Genomic DNA, 22468 nt, shown 5'->3' on the forward strand with positions numbered 1-22468 from the left:
ATGACATAAAACACTCCTCTTGGCCAGAGTGCTGCTCGCCAGGACTACCTGTGATTGAATGATCATTGCCTCTGGCCTAAGAGATGACTGACTATACCTGTACCAAGCACATGTCTTCCTTACTTATCAGAATTCATTCATGGACAACAAGAGAACTTCATTATTGGTATTTCACAAATACAGGGAAGCCACTGAAAAGGATACTTGTGGTCAAAGCTATACCACAGCCTGAAGAGCCATGCACTCTCCTGCTTTGTCCGGTTTCCTCTGGCAGAATCTGGACCATCCTAAGAACGAACAAGAAAACAGATGTTTAGTTGCAGAAAAGGGATTGAAATTGGGTGTGTGTATTGGGAGGAGGGGAAGCTTCTTTACTAACCGATAACTTTTAAGGATTCTGAGCTCAGAGTCAAACATCCTATATCATCAAAATTTCAGATATACTAGGAGGCAATACCTTGAAAGAAAATGAATAAATCCAAAAGGAAGACATATCAACCCTTGAAGTAAAAAGGCCTGGTTATGTCTGTGGGCAGATCAACTCAGTGCAGTACAAAATTTCTTTTGGCATTCTTATTGTAATTTTCTCCGAGTGCCTTTTAGCAGATTGATTACGCTAACATAGTGTTGATCCTAATGGGCCGAAACTGATCTATAGGGAATATTGAAGAAAGCCTCTATAAAACCAACTTCCCAAGTCTCCCCAAAACTGGCTTGGGAAAGTCATGCTTGACCGTTCCCTGACGTATCAGCCCCGGGCTCGTGGTCGTCCTTAACAGAGGCATCTACGTTGCCTTCCAGCTGGGCCAGTGACTTGTTGCCCTGGCAGCCTTAGGATGATGGGGGCAGCAAGCAAGGGAATGGGGCCGGAACTATTTCTATTATTTTAAAGTTATTTATTTATTTGAGAGAGAGAAAGAGAGAGCACATGAGTGGGAGGGGCCCAGGGAGGGGGAGGGAGAGAATCTCAAGCAGACTTCATGCTGAGCATGGAGCCCGACATGGGGCTTGAGCTCATGACCCTGAGATCAGGACTGGAGCCGAAACCAAGAGTCGGGCTATCAACCAACTCTGCCAGCCAGGCAACTATGCACTCCTGTTATTTCAGCTTCCCTCAAGTGGTTACTCCTCTCGTTCCTTTCCAACTCAAACGTCCCTGTCATTTAGTTTGCAAAATGACATGCAATATCGAACATTCATTTGAGGCCTGGGCCATCTGTTGTGTGCAACTATTACTATTCAAGGGCAGACTAACTACAGTCACGGGAGACCACTGTGGCATTTTGTGTCATTAGATGACAAGCTCTGGAAGTAGGGACCGCTTGGGAGGTACAGCCATCTTTGTCGTCACCCCTGGAACGATACAGGGAGAGGCAACTCTAAGGCAGCTGACAACAGCCAAACACACAATGAGCCAAAATTCCCAGAAGCTCTACGTTGCAGCGCATGTGAGCTCCCCCTGTGACTGAGATAGTTTGGGTCAGAGATCTCTGAGAAGGGAGAGCACGAGGACAAGCCAAGGGAGGGAAATCAGCAGGCACTATTTAATTTCCTAATGTTTCCCATAACAAAGGTTATTTTTTACAAAAAGAGTCCCTAGGGGACCTGAAGAATGTTTAGGGACACATATGGAAATGGCTTGGTTAAATGAGCCCTTCTGGAGATGAGGAAATTAAAAAAAGAGAGAGAGAGAGCATATTCCCAGAGACCAACTATATTTCCCATTTTTAGAAATCATGTGAAGAAAGAGGGCAGAGAAATTCCATTTGCAGATCATGGTCATTCCTTCAGGTAATTAGGTGCTGGCCTAATGACAACTCAAGGGAGGTTTCAGAATGCTGCTCAACTGACTGGGAAAAAATTAAATGGTTCTTTATAAAGTGATAGGCTCTAAGCTCGTGGTTCTAAATGCCTGTAGAATCAAACTAAAGAAGAGACTAACACGGAGACATACGTGATCAGGAAGGGTACCATAAGCCATCAGGCACAAGACAAGTCCCCCCGAGTCAGGTGCATCCGCCCCTCCCCTAAAACAGCAATAAAAACGACAAACCCTGGCTCTGTCCTCCTAACCTCCATCAAACCACAATGAGGTGTCATCACCTGGAACGCCTCCATTCCCGCCACGTCACCCCTACAAAGCTACAGAAGACTTCGATAAGCCCCCGGAAGGACGGGATCTGGGGGCCCCCTTCTTGCTCCAAACGGTCTAGGGCTGAGCAGGGATCAGTGTGGGTGCAGGCAGATCCTGTAATAGGCAGCCCCCTCCTCAGGCTGTGTGTTTAGAACAACTTGCCTTGCATTTTAAGTGCTGCCTGCAGAAAAGGTGGGGACCCTGCTCCCCCAAACCTGCACTCCTATAGGAGGGTTTATGCCCCGGCCCAGGCTGCTTTTAGAACCTGAAGCATCCTTTCAGATGGTCACTTTCTTCCACCTACAACAGCTACCTGGCTGATCCCTATTCATTTTTCGAGGCTGGGTCCAAGGCTGGCTTCTCTGAGAATGTTTCAAAGGCAACAGAACACACCAACATGTATAGATATGAATATCACAGGCTTTCTCAACAAACGACATGGGTCCAGATCCTAGCTCTACTCCTGGCTGTGCTACTGTCTTGCTGTATGACTCTGGGCAAGTTTAAATTGACGTGTAACTGACATACGACATTGGGTCAATTTACTGTGTACAAATGTGTTGGTTTGATACGTTCATCTGTTGCAGTAGGATTACCACGTTAGCATGAACTGCCATCTGTGCCCTTTCACATAATTTTCATTTCCGTTTGTCCATGAGAACAACTAAGACCTACTTTCTCAGCAACTTTGCAGTTTATAAGAGTACTGCAAACTATACTCACTACGGTGTGCATTAGATCTCCAGAACTTATCTATTAGCCACAGGACTGTACCCTTAAACATGTCCCCAACTCTCCCAACCCCCAGCTCCTGGTCACCCCCACTCTACTCTCTGTTCTTATGAGTAACACAAGGGATTTTTAAACTTTTTGTTGACATTATTAATAGAGAAACCCCTTTAAGAAAATATCACTGACTCTCCTTATCCCCATTTTTCAAGGATGTAACAATGAGTGTATATATATTTGTTGCATTCATTAAGCACCTAAAGGTGTGCCAGGCACCATGCTGGGTGCCAGAAACACAAAGAAGAATGAGATTAGCATTTGCTTCTCCAAGAGCCCTTTTCCAGAGGGGAAGACACACAGACATATGGTGACAAATGCGATGAAGAAAAAGAAGGCAGATTAAAAAACTGAGGAATGACAAAGGTCCTATTTTTGAATTTTTTTTTCCTAGAACTAATAAATAATGATTTCTGGACAGAGTTATCTTTCTTTCCATTCTTATTGTTAAAAGATACAAATTTTCCAAGTTAAGGTCATTACAGTAATGAGAACAGCTTATGGTTTTTTTCAGAGATGGAACAGAATACTTCCCTTCTCCCCCCATCCCCCACCACGAAGAAGTCTCTGTCCTAACCCCAGGAGCCCGTATGTTATGCTATATAGCCAAAGGGGCTTTGGAGATGGGCTTAAGGTTTTCCAGGGGGCCGATGCAATCACACAGGCCCTTAAAAGTAGACAAGGAGGGCAAAAGAGTCAGAGAGTTGCAGTGGAAGAAAAGGCAGGAAAGATACAAAGTGTGATAAGGACTTCTCCAGCTGTTGCTGACTTTGAAGACAGGAGGCCATGAACCAGCACATGCAGGTGCTGCTAGGATGCGATCTTGACCCAGGGCCAATGGTCCTAGCAAGGAAATGGGACTTTAGTCCTACAACCACATAACTGAATTCTACCAGCAACCGGAATGACCCTGGCAGTGGGTTCTCCCCCAGAGCCCAACCCCGCCAACACCTTAATTTCGGCCTTGAAACAGAGAAACCAGAAGAGCCCACCAAACTTTTAACCTACAGAATATAAGACCAGTGTCTTAAGCCCCTGAGTCTGCGGGAATTTATTGCAGTGGCCTTAGAAATCCAATGCAGAGCAAAAAAGCAAGGAAGTGATGTGACCCAATTTGGGCCTTTCTTATTCTTGTCCTTGGGATGGTGGAGCCAACGACTCTCACAAGGGAGTAATAACAGGTTTTAAAAACAGGGAATCGAGAGCTCCACAATGTCTAGGGTTTTTCAAAGTAGGAATGGGCACACGGCCCTCCTGGGAACCCTGTTAAAATGCGGGTTCAGAGTCAGTGGGTCTCGGTGGGGCCTGATGGTCTGCATTTTTATAAGCTCTCTGAGGATACCCAGACTTCTGGTCCACGGGGACACTCGGAGCAACGAGGACAGATCTATGGACCTCACCTTTGGCACTCTCCACCCTTACCGTCCCCTTCATCACACTGTCACCACACCCTTAAGAATGGAGGTTCATGTGTATGGTCTGCAGATGTATCCCAAGGGCCTGAAAGATTGTCCGGAACATAACAGGTGCTCAGGAAGTATTTGTCAAATGTATGACTAAATTAATGTGAATTCTGCACTTCTAAGAAAAAAAAAAGAAAGGCCAAAAGGGAAGTCTGGGACCAAGGGGTGGGGGTGGGGAGATGGGGTGAGGGATCAGAAGAACAAAAAAGAAAAGCTTGGTGTTGGTAGGGACAAAGAGGAGGAATTTGAGAAAAGGCCCTTCCGCAACTGTTTGAAGTCAAAGATTTAAGTAACTGGGTATCAGATTTCAGCCTAGAGGAAAACTGGGGAAGGACCCAGAAAGTTACATGTCAATGTGACTATAAACAGCCGATTTTCTGTGTGCTCGTGTGCACTTGGGAGCGCACGCACACGCGCACCACAACCCTTTCCTCCACACGCCACTCATATCCTGCTTGTGGCCTGGTCCTGCTGAGATGATAAAGCTAGGATAAATTCGAATTCATGCTCCTAGCTACTCCAAAGCAGCCTCATCAATGCGTGCTCTTCTGTTAACTTGGAGATGGAAGTGAATGAGGTCTTTGTCTGGCACCCCCTTGAATGGGAGGTCACCCCCAAGCCCAGGCAGCTTGATTCCAGCTGGGTTTGTTTTTGTTTTGGTTGCAGAGTCACCAAGACCTCTGGAGAAACAAAGTAACTGAGTTTTTTGTTTTGTTTTGTTCTAATGAGTCAAACTTGCCAGGGACCTGAAGCAGAAGTCTGCCCACAATATTCTTATGCTTCCCTCACACAAAGCCAGAAGTTCTAGCCAAAAGCTCCTTTCCTTCTCCCACATGAGCTAATATTGTATAGTTCTGTAGCCAGAACTCTTGGGCTTCTAGAACCAGTGAGGAAAATCACGTTGTCCTAAGAAATTCATTTCCATCAAAATGTCACTTTCCTCTTTGTTTTTAGGGAGATCATTTAGATAATGAGGTAACGAGAACTGCCCTTTCTTTTCTGATGGGGAACAAACATCTGGACTTTCCCCATTTATGACTGCAGTTTCATGACATCACTAAGCATGTGACCTGGATCCACTTCAGGGGAACTGCAAGAACCCAGGATTTTACCCAAAAATGAGAAGCCCATTTATTTCTCTGTTTTATTGTAGCTCATGACCACTGAGTGCTCCCAGCCCAGTTGTTAGTGGCTCACTGGACTGAGAAGATCGGGTCAGGAGGTCTGAGAGATTTAAGGCCTGTTAAGTACAAGGACATGAGTCCTATTTAAGAAGGTGCCCTGGGAAACCAAGCTTGAAGTAGCATTTTTCCCCCCAGTCTGACAGCAATCTTGAAAGACTTTCACAGCGTCCGTGGAATGGATTCTGAAGGCCCTCGGCATGACTTTGTATGAGGCTCCGAAGGAGGGAGGTTAAGGGAAAGCCATGACACCAGCTCCTGGCTAGGGAGGGCCACCGGGTGCCATTGGGAGTCCAGCAGAAGTCACCACCAAGGGCACACTCACAACTGGCCCAAAGGTCCCCCCAGGGAGCCATCGAGGACACTGAAGACCCAGGCCCACCTAGGGAGGTTTCTGAAACACACTCCGCCTGGGGCAGGGAGCAGTCACTGCCCACACTAAATGCACTGCCCCAACCCTTAACACTCAGGACCCACTGTCTCCAACATTTCCATGGAACAGTGACAGCAAGCTTGTGACTTAGTTCTAAGCCCAGTGTCTCCATGTGAAGTTCTTATGAGATGGAAGGTGAGTTTGGCTACAGGAAAGCAACCAAACCATTTCATGCTTTTCCTTTCACAGATGCTTAAATCCAGCGGCAGGAGCAATGAAAACCAAACAAACAGCAAAAGGGCTGGGGGTGTCTGACGAGTCTGGAACCGATAAGATGAAATTTGTCCAAACCCTGGCTATCCAGCTGGAATTAGCCTGTTTTCTTACAAAATTCATCTAGACCAGCTGTGGACCTGGGGAGGAAGCTTTGGAGGAGGCCATTTGTACCCTTCCAGAGCCCTTCTTCTCCTTCCAGTGAAAGAAAGACACTTCACCCAGGTTTCCTCAGGGTGAGTTTCAAGATCTCCCTGTTAGACTCTAAATTAGCTTGCAGGTACACAATTCCCAAACCCTCGGTTTCTAAACTCCTTAATCCAAGCTAGGGTCCAATGGCAACTTTTCAAGAAGAATTTCTCTGGAGCACCATTCAAGTGGGCATCCGATCATCTCCCACGAAGCTCACTGAAAACTCTTCCTAGAATGTCCTGCCCTTTCAGAGGTTGTGGCTTTGAGACCCTGAATGGGCACTGCCACTAAGACATGACCACCCTCAAAGAGAGAGAAATCAGGAAAAGCCACAGCGGCACTCCCAGGCCCCACAGGGCACCACCATGGGCAACACTTGTTTAATGGGCTTCAAGGGCTGGAGTCATTTAGGTCCTCTGGCGTCTGAAATACAGAGACTAGGTTTAGGATGGAGTGCGATTCCACTGACTGGAGAGAAAGCGACACCGGATACGGTCACAGATGGAGCGTGCGTCTGGTTGGGTAAGGCTTTCTGCCACCCTGCACAAGAGTTCTGGACTCGGTGGGGAGGGGGGCATTGGTAACATTTTGGTAACACATTTTTGCTCTTAGCATAGCCTCTCTCCACCTAGCCCTGCCAGCCCAGGAAATGCCGGCCGTGAGAGGAAGCAAACCCCAGGGACACAGCAAGGCTCCTGTGGCAGCCTGCACTCATGCCTGCCGCTTCGCTGATACTCTTCCCATGAAGAGGTTATGATCTGTCTCCCCTCCCGTTGCATCTGAGCTGGCTTGAACAACTCAAGTGCGACCACCAGTGAGTCCCAGAGGTGACCGGAAGGTCCTGAGACCTTTAGGATCAGGTCAGAAAAGGCAGTGCCCAGCTACAGGAGTCCTGAGTCATCGGGGAAGGGGCCCAGTGCCCCCAGGCCACGTGCAGGCACCACATGTGGGCACTGCTGTTGGCTGTCCTCCTCTTCGGGTCCTCCCAGCCCAGGCGCCAGACAGATGAGCGAACGAGTCTCTGGCCGAGTCCAGCCCCCAGCTTCCTGCTGGAGCAAGGACAAGCTACCCCTGTTATGCCCTTTCCAAAGCGCCAACTACAGGATCCGTGAGTGAGTGAAAGAAACTGTCGCTCCCTTTCCTCTGCATGGTTACGTAGCAACAGCACCTGGAACAGATGGCCAAACTGCAGGCCAGGATGTTCCTCTCGGCCACGTGGACTCTGTCAGGATTCTCCGTAGCAGCGGGGACACGTCCCTGCTCGTCACACTCAATGTTGCCACGGGGCTCCTCTGTTCCCAGCCTCGACAGCTTCCTTCCCCAGCATGCTGTCCCAGGCTGTCACTGCTGCCACCACCCTGCCTAAGCCCTAATGGTCCACCTGGCGGTGACCTTCTGCCCTTGGCGGTCAGGGTGAGGGCCACTGCTCAGCCGTTCCTGGGCTTGTGGGGAACTCAGCAGGAGAGGATCCCGGGCCTAGGAGGAGCGGGAGGGCCTGAAATCACCCACGTCCTTCCTCTCCTCCTCAGATTCCCTGGGCTGGAGAGTCAGACCCCATCCTCCGCCTTCCCCTGCCTGGGCACTACAGACAGACTCTGACCTGGGGACAGTGAGCCAGTCACCAGTGTACCCTGTCTATCCATTCTCAGAAGGCAGGCAGTCAGGGACTTAGCTGGAATGCTCTTCCTGGCTAGCATACCCCCTCCATATGGTGTTTTAAAAATGCCGACCCTAGGGAATAACCCCGGCTTCATCACTTTCTAATCCTCTGATTGTTGATGACTCACTGAGACTCTCAAACTTCAGCTTCTAATCTGCAAAATGGGGACAAGAGGACCTCCCTCATAAGGCTGCCATCAAGGTCACGGTGAGGAAATCCATGTAAAGAGAACCCGGCCTATAGTAAGTGCTCACTACATTGTAGCTCTTTAGAACAGTGTCTTCCCTTGAAGAAGCACCTCTTGTGACTTACCCCTTGTAAGACTTGAAAGCTGTCATTGTTGGGTGGTGGGTCTTGATCGGGGTCAACACCAACTCTGTAAGTCACCAGGGAGAGAGACAAGGAGAAAAAGGGAAAGCATTAGCTTGGATCACGGCAGCCATGCTGGCTGGAAGTAGCCAAGAGGCCGGCCATCTTCCGGAAGCGGAAGGAGTAGTTAGCTAGAAGAGGAAGGCTGTCATGCAAAAGTTGGGAGAAAGAGGTCATGTTCCATGTCAGATCCCGGGGGCAGGAGAGGCAAGTGGTACTATGTGCTTACAGCCTACACGAGGCCACTGGGGTAGGGCACCCAACTGTCCCTCTGTCTTCCTGCACAGAAGGTCCCAGTTATCCAAACATGGGGCTCATTGCCCCATGCCTTTTCCCTTCTGCTGCTTCCTCATGTCTGCCCTGACCTGCTTTCCATTCCCTAAATTTCTGTTCCACCATTTTTCATATAACCAGGGTGGTGCCGGAAGAATTTATAGTGAACACTTATATACCCCACCACAGAGCCTCTACCATGAACATACTGCTAGAGTTTCTTTATCGCATATCTCTCCACTTCTCTATCATCCATCTTACTTCTTAGATGCACTCAAATAAAGTTGCAGACATCAGTACACGTCCCCTAAATACTTGGGCATACATTTCATTAATGTCTTATCCTGGTGCCCCCACGTCCTCTCAGCTGAGATGACCTGAGAAGTGACTCTTTTAAGATCAACAACTGAAGACAGAAAGAAAAAGCAAAGTGGCAAAATCCACTTACAACAGATCCCATGCTTTGACTAGGGTAGTCGTCTTGGCTTAGTAACACACCAGCTGTTGTCTTGTGCACCTGTTAATTCTTCATCCCTGTACCTTCCTCACCCTGAGGTGGAGGACTGTGACCTCGATCACAGGGGGAGGGTGGAGAAAACAAAGAGGACAGGAAAATTCTCTGCCTTCCCATGCTCTCTCCAGTATTGCAAAGAACTGTAAACCAAGAACATGGCTTCTGGCAGGTCTGACTCAAGGTCGAAGGGAGGTGCCGAACGGCTTCACCCAAGGGTCTTGGCAGTGCAGTACTGGGGTGATGGCTCCAGTGAGCGGACAGCAGACTACAAAAACCCATGTGTGCACACCTTACTTATGTTCCTCTCCCTCCCTCTTTCCTACCTATGATGCCCACGTTATTTCTTGAAAATGAAAACAGAAGACAGCAGAGATGGGCCCACTGCTGAAAGCCAACGTCTACCCTGTCTTAGCACAGCTCTGTTAAGCACTAATCCGAGGTGTGTGCCCCTGGAAAGGGGGAACTATGGAGGGAAAGGGAACAGAGAGCCCGTATGTTGCTGAAGGCGAAGTTTAAAACCACAAGATGAATTCATGTATTTGGGAAATCTTTATTGAGTGCCTGTGACACCAGTTTCTGCTCTATTTAAACTCTAGGGTACCTGACACCAGATTTCCTACCTACGGGCCTGGGCTTTGGTACAATTTTTGCAGTGAGTTCAATGGACTTTGCTATGTGTCTAGGGGCTGCTTTGAGGCTGGAGAGTCTGAGATTTGGAGGCTTGTCCTCGTAACTGGATGTTATTTGAGGACTTTTGAAAAACAAGTCTCACAGAGATTTTCTGACACAAGACCCACGCCAATTCAGGGCTGTCCCCCAAAAGTGTCACCAGAGTCTCAATGTACCTGATGTGTCTAGTGTATCAAAGTGTTAGCTAAGAGGTCACATATGGAATTCCTAGCTCCTGATTTGAGACCTCACCTGTTTCAGACACTCTTAACACACAATCCCCCAGAGAAGAGTCCTCTGTCTGGTAGCTCGGTCTGCACTTGTGGTATCGACAGCTAGGAATCCAACATTAGGCCCTGCTCTGTGGCCTACAGCAGCACAAAGCCACTTCACGGCAGACTTGTTTACTCAGATGAGCTCCCCAGTGCAGACTCAGAGGGGCAGAGTGCCGTTACCCTGCTCTTTCTCCGACAGCCTCCCGGAATGCCAGGTGACAGCAGCCCTCAGCCTAACCACAAGCTCTGACCAGACTGTGGGGCAGGAGCAATGAGATTATCTGATCTGAAGGGTATGAGGCACAGTTTGGCCAAGAATGTGGCAGTCCAGGTCTGGCACTAATGATCTCTCCTTTCTATACTGTGAATTTTGAAATAGGTGTAATTAGCCTTTGTAAATGGCTTCCATGTCAGCAAAGATAAAACAAGTTGACTTTACTGTCCTACATAAAATAGGAAGACTGGGAGTAGGAGAAAAGGTTAAGGATGCCCTGTATTACAATAACGAAAATAAAACCAAATATAATAAAAGCTGCCAAATGAAATTTAGCCCCCTCTATGCCTTTAACTAATGTCTATTGAAAGGAAAAAAAAACCTTGGTTAACAAGAATTAAATTCTGTTCACCAAGAACTGCTTATGAAGACTAGGTTGTGACTAATTTCATTCAAGTTCTGGCAGTGTTGGTGGGACTCGTCTATTTATCCTGGGCCCATGTGACCAGGTCAGAATTCAACATACCAAAGCATGAAACGGTGAAATAACTTGATAACATCACGAAAGTAGGGCCACCCTAACCTTATGGCAAACTCGTGATGTTCAGTGTTTTGTTCGGGGGAACTCGGGAATGATTCTAGATCCACGCTGTCCAGCAGAACTTACTGCAGCTTTCTAGATCTGCACTGTCCGATGTGCTAGCCACCAGCCACATGCGGCCAGACCCTAAGCAGTTGAAAGGTGGCTTACAGGACTACTGCTGCACCTTACATTTCATTCAGAGTCATGCCAAGTGAGAAAATAGAGCAATCAAACTAATTTTTGTTTTCAATCATTCTGGAATGAAAACACATAGAAAGAACATGAATAATTTCCTTTCTGGTATGAGTATAAGTACATTCTGACGAGCTGCCATCTAAAATGCCAGGAAATCCCAGGAATTTTAGAGGTGTTCTACTTTAACCAGAGATTTTTCAAAAATGTGAATGGCTGAGGCCCTAAATCATTGCAAGACTACTGTAAAACCTTGAACTCCAGATCACAGTCTGAATGCTCTCATGTCCCAAGTGTAATAACTTGTGCTTTGCCCAAAGGACCACCCTGAAGGTGGTCCTTTCAAAAGAAAGGGTTTCCTCTGCACTTTAAGTACTACCAAATTCAGGCCTCCAAAAAGTGAATATGTGTGTATGTGTGTGTGTGTGTGTGTGTGTGTGTTTTAAACAGCAGAAAGAAAGTATGAACCCAGGGATCTTAAGAGCTTCCATTACTTATATACACATCGTTACGGCCCATTCGGAGCCCGGTGATTTCACAGCATCCATGCCGGTGATGAGCAGGGCTGTTCTCTCCACCGCCCTCAGAGAGTGACATCCTTTCACAGTGGGAGGAACAGAGCTCAAGCCTACTGTGCCCTGATTTACCTACTGGCACTGAGAATCAGGTTGGGAAGAACACACGCTGATATAGACGCAGAAAGGGCAAAGGAAACATTAAAGTCTTTGTTCTGCATGCCCTACATCGCCCCCTCCCCAAAGCCTAATCGGATCATGAACATGGGTGGACACTGAGTACCTAACTGCATTACCAGAGTCTTTATCTTCTGGGATTTTAAAAAACAAAACAAAACTGCTTTTGTATCTTCAGATTCCCCATAAGGTACGAGTACGCACTTACATACTTTAAAAACTACTCAAAAGCACTGGTACTTCATTCAGATGGTGTAAGCCCTACCCCAGTCATGGCTGACATACCAAATCCTAATTCTCTTCATGAGTGAACAGCCTTGTTTAGTAGATCATAACCAAGACTTTGTGAAAGATGTGTCTGCAGCTCTGAGAATGGACTGCTCTGGCCACTAAGCTCAGTTGTGTAAGAGGGGAGACCGTTGCCAACTCCGGCTTTGGTGGGGACACACACTGCCCAGTATGCAGGGACAGAGAACGGAACCTCAGGAACACCGAGCCAGCAAGCAACCCAGAGACAGGGTGGAAAAGGGGTTAGACTTGACCCGACCTCTTGCCCCTTGGCTGAAAGGGGCAGAGGGTGGGCGCACACAGGAAGGAAAAAAGAGACAAAACGTCATCAAGAGAAACACGTCAGGTTAGAAGGAGGAGAAAAGCCAGGCCCAGTTAATTTGTTTCTGAGGATTTCTTCATGTCACCTGATGTACTGCCGGCGCAGTTCGTTCTGGTCCTCTTCAGACGGCTCCTCGACGCCAACTCTGGGCAGCAGCAGAAGGGAACGTGAGTGTGACAGGGAGCACAAGGGAGCCAGGAGCTCTGGGCACAGGACCCGGACCACGCCCATCAAGGAACAGGCGGACTCACTCTGAAGAGAGATCTGTACCCTCTCGGAAACTGTACCTATTCTCTCAAACCCAGAGAGGGTGCTAAATTTAAATTTAAAGCAACAATGTTAGGAGCTAGGCCCAATGAGGATCAACTGAGAAGGAAAGGAAGCCTCTCAAAAGATCACGTAAGGAAACCAGAGGAATACATGCAGCTCGTGGAAAATGAATTTATACAAGTTTTCAGGAATTCACCTGTTCCATAGCACAAGGTACATCCATAGGAAAAACAGAAAACAAAGTTGTTATGAAACACATATTTGAAGTGTTTACACATATTTTGGCACATATTCGACAGAAAGAGCAAAAAGCACCATATTGTTGAAAACAGCAACAATACTTAAGAAGACAAAGATGGCCTTTTTTTTTTTTTTTTTTTTGGACACAAGTAAACTGTGTTGTCCAAGGGTTCCTGAAGGTCAGGAACTCAACTTCTGCTCTTCTCTTTCTCTTGTGCCTTAGAGTTGACATGGTCCCTTCGTACCTGCTTTAACAATTTCTGGGTTGTATTCAGGTACATCTGAACCTTGCCATCAGACTAAGAGCAGTGTTTCACGATATTGGCACTACTGACACTTCAGGCGCTGGCCTTTACCTCCCAAGATACCAGTAGCAGCCCCCTACCCAGTTGAGGCAACTCAAAATTTTATCTCCAGACATTGCCAAATGGTCCCTGGGTGGCAAACTGCCCTCAATCGAGAACCACTGCACTAAATCATGTATTTTCAGTTGGGGGTGGCACTGTCCCCATGGGTGTGAAAATTGGTTCTTGTGAGACAAAAAGTTTTAGACATTACAATGCCTTATACCCTCTAAAGCATGATCCTACATAAACAAGTCTACAGCAGATCTGTGCTATTTTTTTTTTTTCTAGATCTGTGGTATTAAGATTTCACTGGAAGAGGTAATCGGGAGAAAAACATTTTTGAAGGGCTCCTTGTAGGGGAACAACAATGAAAACAAGGTGGAAAAACACTGTGCTAGATAATGCCCAACTTCTTATTCTACTGAAATCCCTGGGAATCTGCAAGTGAGAATGAGCTATGCTTCCTAAGGAGTATCTTAACAAGTCACCTGCTCAGAATGTGACTTACAGCAGATTCTCTATTTTACTATACTACTGAAAAATTGTAACCAATTCCAGAAAAGCAAACTGGACTCCATTAAGGTAAGATTCACTGATAATAATAATAGCAATGGGAGTAGTACTGATGTTATGATTTGTAATGATAACATAATAAAGTTATACATAACATACATAATATATAATAATTAATAGCTAAAAGATGCTAAATGCTTACTATGTGCCAGATGGTACCTTTATTTCTTTTTCAGATGGTACGTTTCATGAGAGAATTCTTTATCACATTTATTTTATCCTTGCACTACTGTCCCCATCTAAATGGGTGAGGAAACTGAGTCAAAGAGGTAAATAAGTTGCCCAAGGTCACAAAAGTAGAAAATGGTGGAACCAAGATTGTGGCTGAGGCTCTTAGACCCCAGAGCCCCAGTTCTTCACCTCACAGTATCCACCCTTAACAACAAAAAAAAAAGATTTATTTATTTTGGGGGGGGGAGGAGGGGCGGAGGGAAAGGAAGAGAGAAACCCAAGCAGACTTAATGCTGAGCCCAACAAGGGGCTCCATCCACGACCTTGAAATCATGACCTAAGCCAAAACCAAGAGTCGGACTCCCAACCAACCGAGCCACCCAGACGCCCCGGGATCCATCCTACAATTACACGCTGGCATCCTTACAAACTCTTCAAATATCCAGTTACAAATGCTATTACATAAAGAGCTCAGGGCTTCTCCCTACCTTTACTCTTCACAGTATCTGGCAAATTGTAAATTCTCAGTCTAACAGGATTATACTGAGCAGAGTGTCCTTCCTTGTCCTGGGGTGTCTGCACGGCTGCGTTGTGGGGTGTGAGGGCTACCCGGATGCCTGGGTGTGTGCCACTCCGACCCCACCTTCACCACCATCTCATGTGTGTGTCACCTGAAGTTGGCGGCTCCAAAGAGCCACCATGCTGCCAAATGTGCTCTGCACACATAGCAGGCTCCTTTGCTGAAACAGTCCTGTGGTCACCTTGTTAAATTGCCAACATTACGTCCTGTATGAATGACAATATCTGCTCAAGGGACTAAGAAAAATATGTAGTTTGTGCATTACCAGAAAACAATCTGAGCATCTCGCCATCATATTTTAAAGTATCAATCACCACATACTGATTTTAAAAAGATACGTTGGATTTCTGGAAAGCAGTAACCTGGCTCTGGATCTGGGTCACGTTCATTTTTACTTTACACACAGACTAGAACTTAGCCATGGTTAAAAATCACAACTAACTCCTCATTATTTATGGTGGAACTCAGAATCCCACCCTGGGCTTCTGACTTCTGAGCAGCCACTTAACACCTCCTAAGGGCCTCTGTCCGTAGCCTGAAGAAATAAGGAACAGGTAGGTGTTGATTTTACTTAGGTCATAGAGGTCAAAACACCACATTGAACTTCAGGGGGTTTCTGAAGAATTTTAGAATAAGAACCTGGTTCACATAAATGATTCATATTCATGAAGTAACATCAGAAACCACAGGCCAGAGAAACCAATGAATCTCATTACTTTATTTCTGAGGGAATTTCTTTTCATGTAATCTCTATAAATGTCAGTTTCTATACTTAGACAATCACTATTTAAACAAATCTGGAAAATGCAAAGTACTGACACCAAAATTGTTGTTTACCTATTTGCTTCATTATGCTGTCTGGGCAGAGCTGGACAGAAAGAAGAAAAGAATAAAGATAGGAGCAGAAATCAAAGAGATGGAGAGAAGAAGAACAATATAGGAAATCAATGAAACAAAAAGCTGGTTCTTTGAAAAGATCAATAACATTGACAAACCTGTAGCAGACTGAAAGAAAAAAAGAGAGTAGATACAAATTTCCAATATCAGGAATGAAACAAGGAGTGTTACTAGATATGTCACAGATATGAAAAGAATAATAAGGTAATGCTACAAACAACGTAAATTTGACAACTCAGATGAAACAGGACCAATTTCACAAACTACCACAGTTCACCAAATATGAAACAGATAATTTTTTTAAAAGATTGATTTGAGAGAGAGAGAGCAAGCATGTGAGTGAGGGGAGAGAGAGAGAAAGGGAATCTCAAGCAGACTCCCCGCTGAGTATGGAGCCCAATGTGGGGCTCAAACCCATGACCCTGAGACCATGATGTGAGCTGAAATCATGAGCTGGATGCTTAATCAACTGAGGCCAGGTGCCCTATGAAAGAGATCATCTTAACAGCCCTGTAACTACTAAAGAAATTGCCTTCACAATTTGAAAACTCTTGAAAAAGAAGTCTCTAGGACCAGATGGTTTTACTGGAGAATTCCATTAAGCTTCCAAGATGAGTTAACACAAATTCTACACGATGTCTTCCAGAAAACAGAAGAGTAAGGAACACATCCCAGCTCGTTTTGTGAGGTCAGATTACTCTGATACCAATATCAGATTGGTAAAATAGAAAAAGGCAGTACAAAATAGAATAGAAAAAGGAAAACAGAAAAATAGAAAAAGGCAGTACCAAAAAAAGAGAAAAAGTAAACTAATACCCTCATTAACACAGAGCACAGAAATCTTTAAGAAAATAATAGCTGGGGCGCCTGAGTGGCTCAGTGGGTTAAGTCGCTGCCTTTGGCTCAGGTCATGATCTCAGGGTCCTGGGATCGAGTCCCGCATCGGGCTCTATGCTCAGCAGGGAGCCTGCTTTCTCCTCTCTCTCTCTCTGCCTGCCTCTATGCCTACTTGTGATCTCTGTCAAATAAATAAATAAAATCTTTAAAAAAAATAATAGCTAATAGAATTCAGCAATATATAAAAAATTTATACACCATAACCAACTGGGGTTTGTTTTAGGGAAGTAAGACTGGTTAAATATTTGAAAATTACTTTAGAAAAAGGGGGGTGCCTTGGTGGCTCAGTCAGTTATGCACCTGACTCCTGATTTCAGCTCAGGTCATGATCTCAGGGTCTTGAGATCAAGTCTTGTATCGGACTCCACACTGGGTGTAGAGCCTGCTTAAGATTCTTTCTCTCTCTCTCTCTGCCCCTCCCCCACTCATGTATGTACTCTCTCTCTTAGAAAAAAGAAAATTAATCAATGTAACCTACCATATTAACAAGCTAAACAAGAAAAATATGATCACATCAATAGATACAGAAAAAGCATTTGATAAAATTCAACACCTGTTCATGATAAGAACAAAAACACTCAAAAACCTAGCAACTGACAGAAATTCCCTCAACTTAATGATGATAAACATCTACAAAAACCCGACAGCTAATGTTACACTTATTAGTGAAAGACTGAATGCTTTCTCCTTAAGACTGGAAACAAGGCAAGGATGTCAGCTCATGGCACTGTTTTTCAACGTCATACTAGAAGTCCTAGCCAGAGCAGTGAGTCAAGAAAAGGAAATAGAAGGAACACTGGTTGGAAAGAAAGGAATAAAAGTGCCTCTGTTTGCAAATGATGTGATGGCCTATGTAGAAAATCTCAAGTAAGTTAAAAACCAAACCAAACCCTCCTAGAACTAATAAATGAGTTCAGTGTGGTCACAGGATACAAGATCAACATAGAAAAACCAGGCTGCCTGTGTGGCGCAGCCGGTGAAGCGTCTAACTCTTGGGTTCAGCTCAGGTCATGATCTCAGAGTCGTGGGATCCAGCCCTGCATCTGGCTCCATGCTGGGCGTGGAGCCTGTTGGAAATTATCTCTCTCCCTCTCTCTACTCATCTCCCCGCCTCCCTCTCTAAAAAACAAACAAAAAACAAAAACCAATTGTATTTCTATACCCTAGCAGTGAACACATGGAGACTGGAAAGATAGAATAGTGGGGAGCCTGGGTGGCTCAGTCCGTAAAGCATCTGGTCTTGGGGCACCTGGGTGGCTCAGTCATTAAGCGTCTGCCTTCGGCTCAGGTCATGATCTCAAGGTTCTGAGGTCAAGCCCCACATCAGGCTCTCTGCTCAGAGGGGAGCCTACTTCTCTCTCTCTTCCCTCTCTGCCTACTGCTCTGCCTACTTGTGCTCTGTCAAATAAATAAATAAAACCTTTAGGGCACCTAGGTGGCTCATGGTTTAAGCCTCTGGCTTCAGTTCAGGTCATGATCTCAGGGTCCTGGGATGGAGCCCCATATTGGGCTCTCTGCTCAGCAGGGAGCCTGCTTCCTCCTCTTTCTCTGCCTCTCTGCCTACTTGTGATCTCTCTCTGTGTCAAATAAATGAAATCTTAAAAAAATATAGAACAGTATTTATAATTGCTCAAGAAAGAAGAAATACTTCGATATAAATCTAATAAACCAGGACACCTGGATGGCTCAGTGGGTTAAGCCTCTGTCTTCGGCTCAGGTCATTATCTCAGGGTCCTGGGATCGAGTCCCCCATCAGGCTCTCTGCTTGGCAGAGAGCCTGCTTCTGCCCTCTCTCTGCCTGCCTTTCTGCCTACTTGTGGTTTCTCTCTCTGTGTGTCAAATAAATAAAATCTTTAAAAAAAAAAACAATCTAACAAACCATGGACAGGCGCTGTATGCTGAAAACCATACAATCTAAATAAATGAAGAAACATGACACATTCATGAATTGTAAGAGTCAACATAATAAAGATGGCAATTCTCCCCAAACTGATATATAGGTTTAACACAATTCCTGTGAAAATTTCAGTGACTTTTTTTTTTTTTAGAGATAGACAAGGTTATTCTAAAATATATATGGTAAGGAACTAGAACAGCTATGACAATTTTGAAAAAAGAATAACATGGGAGGCCTTGCCCCACATGATGCTAAAGTTTATTACGTAACAATAGCTATCAGGACAATGTGGTCCCGGTGGAGGGTTGAATGCATTCATCAGTGGAGCAGAACACAAACAGACCCACGTGTATACAGCCAACTGATTTTTGGCAAAGGAGGAAAAGTAATTCAATGGAGTAAGACTAGTTTTTTTTTAAAGATTTTATTTATTTATTTGAGAGAGAGCGGGAGCACAAGCAGGGGGAGCAGCAAAGGGAGAGGGAGAAGCAGTTTGCCTGCGGATCAGAGAGTGTGATGTGGGGCTCGATCCCAGAACCCTGGGATCACGACCTGAGCCGAAGGCAGATGCTTAATGACTGAGCCACTCAGCTGCCCTAAGACCAGTCTTTTAAACATATTGCCAGAACGACTGGATGGTCTTAGGCAAATAAGATAAAACCTTAACTTAAACCTGTATCTTATATAAAAATCAACCCAAGATGGACCACAGACTTAAATGTCAAGCAGAACACTAAAAAACTTTTAGAAGATAACACAGAAGAAATCAGGACCTAGATGACAGAGAGTCCTTAGATGTAACACCAAAGACACGGTGCATAAAAGAAAAAAAAAAAGATAAATGGCACTCCCTCAAAACTGAAACTTGTGTTTTATGGTAGACTCTACTTAAAGGATTAAAAGACAAGCCACAACCTCGAAGAAAATACTTACAAACCACATCTCTGACAGAAGATTAGTATCTATAATAAATAAAGAACTCAAAACTCAATTAAAAAAACCCAATCTGATTAGAAAACAAAGAGTTTCAGCAGGTGTTTCATCAGAGAAGATACAAGAATGGCCAATAAGCACACAAAGAGATGCTTGATATCATTAGTTATTAGAGAAATGTAAAAGTGAGGCCACAGGGAGGTACACCCACACACCTATTAGACCTACAATGAAGAAGAGTGGTAACAGGGGCACCTGGGTGGCTCAGTGGGTTAAAGCCTCGGCCTTTGGCTCAGGTCATGATCCCAGGGTCCAGGGATCAAGCCCCGCACTGGGCTCTCTGCTCAGCAGGGAGTCTGCTTCCTCCTCTCTCTGCCTGCCTCTCTGCCTACTTGTGCTTTCTGTCTGTCAAATATAAATAAAATCTTAAAAAAGAAAAAGAAGAGTGGTAACACCAAATGCTGGCGAGGATGTGGAGAAATGAGATCTCTCCTATGCCCAGTCATACACATCATCATTTCCCGATTCCTCTATGGGCACTAGCTGCTATGTTCTAGGTGCTATCTGTACATTACATGGATTTTCCATGATGATAAAGTTATTATATTTGTATATACAGCTTATGTGCCTCAGGGAAAGCTACACACACTCTCAGTTCTGGAAAGGACAATCTGAGTGGCCCAATTTGGAAAAGGGTTATCAGAAGAGCAAAATGTCACAAGTCAACTCTCCAATTGGTGGGAAATTATTTGCCTATACATGTGTGTAGTGTGTGGGAGGGCCTATAAACCAGGATGAAAAAACCAACATGATTTAATCAGGCTCTGAACATCCAGGTACCTACTGAGTGACCAGACAAATAGGAACAGAAAGTAATCTCAGAGGTCAGTCTTGAGATTCTTTTTTTTTTTTTTTAAAGATTTAATTTATTTGAGGGGTGCTTGGGTGGCTCAGTGGGTTAGGCCTCTGCCTTCGGTTCAGGTCATGATCTCAGGGTCCTGGGATCAAGACCCACATCGGGCTCTCTGCTCAGCGCGGAGCCTGCTTCCCCCCCATCCCCGCCTGCCTCTCTGCCTACTTGTGATCTCTGTCAAATAAATAAATAAAACCTTTTAAAAAAAAGATTTAATTTATTTGAGAGAATGATAGAGTGAGAGAGCAGGGGAGTGGTAGAGAGAGAAGTAGGCTTCCCACTGAGCAGGGAGCCCAATGTGGGGCTCTGTCCCAGGACTCTAGGATCATGACCCAAGCCGAAGGCAGACACCCAACCAACTAAGCCACCCAGGCACCCTTAATCTTGAGACTCTTAAAGATTCTCAACTGTGTGCCGGGTAAACCTCCTTTCTTACCTTTAACACAGAACAAAGATGGTACCATTATATGTGTCAGGTTTAGAGCCAAAAAGCCGTCCATTTTCTTTAGGTTCATATTCCCATGATGAATTATTTTCCTTAATACAACTCTTGAGATTCATACCAGGAACTCAAAGTTCTGGTCATCCCAAATTCACGACACAGAGGTGCCCAACTCTACCCACCTTCTCACAGGCGGTCGGACACAGCAATTCAGCCTGTGGACTGGGTGCCAAGACTGCCGGGGTCCAAATCCCAGCCCATCCCCCAAAAGCTCTGTGACCTGGGCAAGTTATTTCTCTGGGCCTCAGTTCTGTCAACTTTAAAATGAAGAGCATGGTTGTAGCTTCTCTACCGAATGCTGTGAAGATTGTCTTAATACAGGCGCAGCATCTTGTACAACGCCTGTGTCACACAAGTGTTATCTATTACGGGACTGCCACTGATCAGCCCCGAGTAGCTTCTGCAGACCCTTGAGGATGTGAGGCTGAGGCTTGCCAGGCCAGAAACGGTGCAGCTGGCAGAGGCCAAGCCCAGGAATCCCTGCCTGCCATCAAGACAAAAGTCCTTGATGGGTTACGGAGGTCTCTCCAACTCCAGTTTTCTCCCAAATTCCAGTCCCGTCTCAACCCCCCCAAACTAAGGTAGGCTCTGCAGCAGTTGTCTGGGCATTCTATATTCCAGAGAAAGGAATGTGAATTAAAAGCTGGCAGAGGAAGAAAAACAGAAAAACATCGCCACCTTGTGGCTTTCCAGAGAATTCCTCTTCACACCCACGTGCGCCGAGAGCCTTGTCTCCTGATCACATTCACCCTCTGCACACTCCAAAATGGATGGAGGTGGTGGGGGTGCCTCCCATGAGCACAGCACACCCACTGAGAGCTGAAGGGACTGCAAAAGGTCTGCTGGCATGCTTTCACTTAGCATTTGGGGAAACTGAGGTCCAAAGACATGTGAAGGGCTTGCCTTGAACCAGAGCCAGAGCTAGGCTCTGGGATGCCTGACCTCTGTTCCAGTGCCCTCCTTACCCTAATGTGCTGGAGCTTGCCAGCCCCTCTGGGCTTCAAATGCTCTTAAAAAACAAAAAGTCAAATTTTGGTCAGGGCTCTCAGTTCTGACTGAGTTGCAAAACCACAGGCAGGGGACATGCATGAGGCTGCAACAGAGGATGGTGACACAGGAAATATCACCTCTTTGGTACGCCTCAGCAAGAAACAGATCAAACAGTTTCCTCCTAGAAACAAAACTCGAATTGCCTCTTTCTGTTTCTGGTGGATGAGGTGGCTCTGAAGGCCAGAGGTGTGATTTCACAGGAATGTGCACTGCCTGACTTTGCCGGCAGTGGCATCCGTTCTCCTGCCTGCAGCTTTAAGACTTTGGAATTCTTGCCCTAGTGTCACTGTTCTAGGAAGGTCCAGGTGTTTCTAAGGCCTTGTGTTGCCGTACTGACAGAAATTTTCACACCCACCTTCTTTTTTTCTCATGGAAAAGTCAATATTCTGAATTTTTACTCATTGCTTTTTATTTTCAATCCCTCCCCCAAACCCAACCCAACATAACCCTGTTAAGAACCTTCTACACACTAAGCTGTCTCCCCCGCCACACACACACCCCTGCACCAGGGTGGGCACAAGTGATCCAGTTAGACACAAAACTGACCATGGTTTCAAACTGACCTTATGTTAAGCCACGACAACATGGGCGTCGTGCCTCCACCAATGACCCAAACGGTGAAGAAGACAATGAGGAGCGTGGTCGTGAACATCATCTGGCGGGCATAGGATGCTGTGTCTCGGATGGCCAGTGCAAATGCCATGGCCCCCCTGAGGCCTGCAGGGACCGGAGAAGAAGATTTGGT

The 22468-nt window shown here is 45.8% G+C and overlaps 1 protein-coding gene across 2 annotated transcripts in view; it reads right to left on the reverse strand.

Annotated features, from left to right (window-relative positions):
- SLC9A7 (solute carrier family 9 member A7) overlaps positions 1-22468 on the reverse strand; it is a 138932-nt gene that overhangs the window by 21233 nt on the left and 95231 nt on the right. Inside the window, exons 12-15 of one of the 2 annotated variants that reach the window (XM_032329784.1) lie at positions 22287-22440; positions 12539-12598; positions 8375-8438; positions 205-287 (exon numbers count right to left, since the gene is read on the reverse strand). In XM_032329784.1, coding sequence (XP_032185675.1) covers positions 205-287; positions 8375-8438; positions 12539-12598; positions 22287-22440 — 361 coding nt within the window. The remainder of the gene's footprint in view (positions 1-204; positions 288-8374; positions 8439-12538; positions 12599-22286; positions 22441-22468) is intronic. The other variant, XM_032329785.1, reaches the window with a different exon arrangement.

Source organism: Mustela erminea, chromosome X (genome assembly GCF_009829155.1).
Source record: "Mustela erminea isolate mMusErm1 chromosome X, mMusErm1.Pri, whole genome shotgun sequence".
Classification (NCBI taxonomy): Eukaryota; Metazoa; Chordata; class Mammalia; order Carnivora; family Mustelidae; genus Mustela; species Mustela erminea.